General features: G+C 43.5%; 1 protein-coding gene across 2 annotated transcripts; it reads right to left on the reverse strand.

Moving 5' to 3' along the window:
- Positions 1 to 598: 598 nt before the first annotated feature.
- LOC103150767 (inward rectifier potassium channel 2-like) lies at positions 599 to 4,563 on the reverse strand. 2 transcript variants are annotated; one of them, XM_007570514.2, is made up of 2 exons: positions 4,412 to 4,563; positions 599 to 2,676 (listed from the first exon to the last, which is right to left on the reverse strand). In XM_007570514.2, the coding sequence occupies exon 2, from the start codon at positions 2,449 to 2,451 to the stop codon at positions 1,180 to 1,182; it is 1,272 nt and encodes a 423-aa protein (XP_007570576.1). In that variant the 5' UTR covers positions 2,452 to 2,676; positions 4,412 to 4,563; the 3' UTR covers positions 599 to 1,179. The 2 variants fall into 2 exon arrangements, with proteins under 2 accessions (XP_007570576.1, XP_007570567.1); XM_007570505.2 differs by having other exon boundaries at positions 599 to 2,679.
- Positions 4,564 to 4,768: the final 205 nt, after the last annotated feature.

Raw genomic sequence — 4,768 nt, forward strand, 5'->3', positions numbered from 1 at the left:
TTTTTTAATTCAAGTTGAAGACAAAAATAATAAAAAAGAATCATCCAAAAAAAAAACAAAATGTTTTAGTTCTGAAAAAAAAAAAAACAAAATGTTTTAGTTCTGAAAACTACAAAAACCAACTTATATTTCTCTGGTCATTCTGACCACTCAGATTAAGGCTTGATGAAGTGGCTCAAGATAAGGATGATCACTGTAAAGAAAACAAAAATATTAAAAGAAACTGTACACACATTCTTTAAAAACAAACATTATTAAAATTCCCTAGAATATTCTACTTTTCTGTACCAAAATCTAATCAGGTGTTGGTTTAAACAAACATAACTATGATAGTAATACTCTTTGGTATTTTTCAGTAACAAACTGCAAAAACAAAAAAGAAGAAAACAACTGAAGCAACACCTTAGCAGCACTTCTTTTGGAACATTCACATCCCCCATATTTAAACCCTTTAACTCTCTTTAAATTAATGGTTTCTGTCAGTTTTGAGGGAATAACACTGCTCTGCTCAGAGGTTTCAGTTGATTTGAGCAGCTCTTAGCAGACGTTACGATCAACTGCTGTAAAACATAAGCTCAGAGAATCAGCGCTGTCACGTCAGAGGACACATTTTTTATTTCTTTTATTGCATACAGAGACAGTGATCTGTGATATCTTCTTGCTCTGAGACCAGCTCAGGAACAAATACTCTGCTTTGTACCTTCTTTGTTCCGACTTTTTCTTTTTTAACTCTTTGGTTCTAGGTAAAAGCGTCAAAATGAAAGAGATGCAAGTGTGTCATTTCTCTATCCTGTAGCAGCACTAAAAATCTAAAAAAAAACTCAGAAAGCGCCTTGTACTTGCTAGACGGGACATCCAGGTACATTTCTTCACTTCTGAGGTCATTACAACAACCTGCTTCCTCTTTGCAGAGACGGAGCACACATTAGTGGGGAGTTCTTGGAGGAGAATTAGTTCTGCATTGAGCACATGCTTCATAGTGCTGTGTTTCATCATACTGTGTGTAGTCAAAGTAAAGACAGACCCCTTACATAGAGTCCTGGACCTTTTCCGGCTTCCCACAGCAGTACCACTTGACTTCCCCTTCCTGACTTGGCTTATCAAGCCTTCAGAGCAGAGAGGAGATGTTTTTTTGTTGTTTTTGTTTTTCTTTCAGTCTCTCATGAGAAGTCTGAGTCGTCATATTTCTGATTCTCGCCTCAGAGGCCTTGGTTCCAGCGGTACCATGACTTGGCTGTGTTCAGTCTCTGAGATGCTGTCCATCTGGGTGCCGTCGGGACCGACGCTGCCCCCGTTGCCCTCATCCGTGTCCTCCTTTTTGTCTAGTGCCATCTCATTTTCATAACAGAAGGAATTGGTGTTGGACAGGATGTATTTTTTCTCTGCCAGGTCTCTGGCACTGCATAGGGGAGTGTTTAGCACCTCGTATGTCTTGTGGAAGCGAGAGTAGTCCACCTTGTAGTAGTTCTTCTCCTCGAAGAGAACAGGCTCGAAGCGGTGGCCCCACAGGATCTCGTTGGCAACGTACGAACTGCGGCACTGCGTGGTCATTGCCGTGGCTTCCACCATGCCCTCTAGGATCACCACAATTTCAAAGTCTGAGTTTTCCAGATCCTGCTTGCTCATGTTGTAAAAGGGGCTGTCCTCATTGATGTCATGGACGATAGTGATCGGGGTGACCAGAAAGATGCGGTCGACTCCACTGTCGAAGCCTACATCTATGTCCATTTGGTCAAGAGGGATGTACTCTCCCTCCGCTGTCGTTCTAGATTTGAGGAGTTGAGCTCGAACGTGTGCCTCAACCAGGTGGCTCTTCCTCAAGTTGCCCACGCGCCACATCAGGCAAAGCTTGTTATCCCTCATGGCCACTGTGGCGTTGTGACTAAACACCAGAGTTTCGTTTCTCTTCTTGGGTTTTGCCATTTTGGCCATGACCGCACCAATGATGAAGGCATCGATGATGCATCCAACAATGCTTTGAAAAACCACCATGAAGACCGCAACGGGGCATTCCTCTGTCACGTATCTGTAGCCGTAGCCAATGGTAGTCTGGGTCTCGATGGAGAAGAGAAAGGCAGCAGTGAAGCTGCTCACGTTGGAGATGCACTTCTTTGTATCACTTTCCAAGTCCCCATGAAAGATGGCCACAAGCCAGAAGATGCAGCCGAAGAACAGCCACGACAGGAGGAAGGCAAGGCAGAAGATGATGAACATCCACCTCCAGCGGATGTCCACGCACGTGGTGAAGATGTCGGCCAAGTAGCGCTGACCTTTCTCGCTCACGTTGATGAACTGCACATTGCAGTGGCCGTCTTTCTTCACGAAGCGGCTCTGCGGCTGGTGTCTCGTGTGCACCTTAGCCTTGCCGTTTGGTACCCCCGTGGTGGCGAGCTTCATGCTGTCCTCTTCTGATGACACGGTGCTGTAGCGGCTGGCTCGCACACTTCCCATCACCTCAGTCTGGGAGGGCTGTGCTGCTTCTGCTTTAGAGAACAGTCTGAGTTTCTGGAAGAAGCGTTGGAGAAACAGTTTTGAAACGCTTCGGGAGACCAACTAAGGGAGAAAATGGTGACAAAATGAGGCGGCAGAAGGGACGCCTCAGGGTGGGAGTACAAGAGGAGGAGGATGAAGTGGTCACTCCTCTTTCATTGGGGCACTGGACCTCATCAACGACATCTGCTGCAGAAACACAGAGATAATGATCTGTTAGATAAACTAGTGAAAACAGAATCGGTAAACTTTATTCAAATAAGAAAACATAAAACAACATTAAATCACTGGAGATGGATTTATACAGCGTTTATGCAGCCTGAGAAAAACAATCAGGAACCTAAAGCCTAGGATGAGGGAACTTGTCTCAAACTCAGAGTTTACCCCATTTTGACAAACATAAAAATTTAACTGTAATTTATATTGCAGCTTGAACTAACAGAGGTTGCACAGTAATTGCACTTCAGTCCAGTTTTTGCCCATTTACAAAACAGTCTTACTTTTCTTAGATGCCCCTCATGATCTGATCATTTCCAATTCAGTTTAGCATTACAGAGTTTATATGGCAAATACCAGATCAGGTAAATAGTTTAATGTTTTGTTTGTTTTTCTTTACTAAGGAAACGAGTCATTCTCTGTCAGAATGTACATAACATGCAACAAATGATACAAAATACAACAAAACTTGTAAAGTTACACAACTATATAAAGCATAATGTCATGTGTTTGCAAAATACTGCATATGGAATAAATTTTGTGCACAACTGATAAAATGTGTAATGTCTGTGTCTAGTCGGCATTGAAAGCTGCATATTTTGTTGACGTTCGGTTGGTGACCTAATGTCACTCCCAGGGTTTGTGCACTTGTTCTTTGGAGCAGAAGCATGAGCTCCATTTATGATGCACAGCTTGTTGACTCACAACAAACTCCCGCTGGAGGGATTTCATCTTTCTGCTGTGCTTCTCTCAGCAGAACCAAAGCATCTCTCATTAGGTCTGGCTGTCCTGGCGACAAAAGTCATAATGGACCAGCTGAACTATGATTTATTTATTTTATTTCTTTAACTCGCAGTGAACTTCTCTATCTTGCATAATGCTTGTGAAAGGGAATCAGGTAGAGAGAGCTAGAAGCTTCTTCAGATGTACCGGTACCACAAGTAGGGTGTGTACACTGCGCAACCTCTGCTGATTCAAAGTGAAGTTTCACACCGGCGCAACATATGGCTGACGCAACTTCTCTGCTGTGTTAAACATCAAAAGCTACAGCTGGGCAAAAATATCAGTGGGTAATTTAGACGCATTTTTGATGTGCATCCACAGTCAAATGCAACGCAGGCTGCATAGCGTGATGAAGGAAGTCTGATTATTTTACAGCACATTGCTGTTGGATGTTGTTTTAATTTATGAAATATTAATTAAATGCATACAAATCTAAGCGACACCTTTCATTTTTATTCCCGGCTGTTTTGCAAGCAGAAAGTTAAACAGATGTTCAAAACTCTCTGACCATCTTATACTGGCTTGTATATAATTTGAAACATTTATTACTTGTCTGACAGAGAACGTACCAAACCCGCAGGACACATTTTAACAGGTGCAGGGCTGGGGGGAAATGCGCTGTAATATGAAGCAATCCCGCACATAGACATCCACATCCACATTTTACCCATAAAGAAACAACAAAAAAAAAAAAAATGAAATGAGTGAGAAAAAAATTAAAAACTTTTCCGCGGGCTGTCAGACAGATGTGACCGCGCGCATTTGGAGTGTAAAAGGCAGGAAGTCTGAGCGTCAAAGAGAAACATCTGAACCCATCAAAGTCAGGAGTTGAATCAAAAATAATTCAAATAAAAGCACTTTAAAACTACTTCGACTGTTTACGGTCTTATTACAAACAGTTTGTGCAATAAGCTGCTCCTACCTGTTGAGCATCTGTGGACCGGCTTGGATCAAGATGTCTGAAATATAATCCAGACGCTCCCGTGGCCTCCGTTTAACCGCTCCGCTTATTATTTACTTTGGCACTAACGAGCTGAGACGTCCCTCGTGTCTCTGGATGACCGGTCTTGATAATGTGCTTCGCGCTGAGTTCCCCCAAACCATTTTAAATCGCCTGCTCCATCGCGACCCGCCCCCCGCTCCGCGTCCGACCAATGGCAGAGGGACAGGGGCGGGGGGAGTTTGAGGGTTAGATGAAGTGGAGGGTGAGGTGGGGTGGGTTTGGGGAGCGCGCACCGTGGAACTGGCTGAGTGATCGTGTTTTCATGTTTGACCGACA

This window comes from Poecilia formosa, unplaced genomic scaffold (genome assembly GCF_000485575.1).
Source record: "Poecilia formosa unplaced genomic scaffold, Poecilia_formosa-5.1.2 Scaffold7, whole genome shotgun sequence".
Lineage (NCBI taxonomy): Eukaryota > Metazoa > Chordata > Actinopteri > Cyprinodontiformes > Poeciliidae > Poecilia > Poecilia formosa.

Coding starts and splice junctions, on each gene's coding strand:
- LOC103150767 (XM_007570514.2), bottom strand. CDS start 2,451: ATGGGAAGTGTGCGAGCCAGCCGCTACAGCACCGTGTCATCAGAAGAG.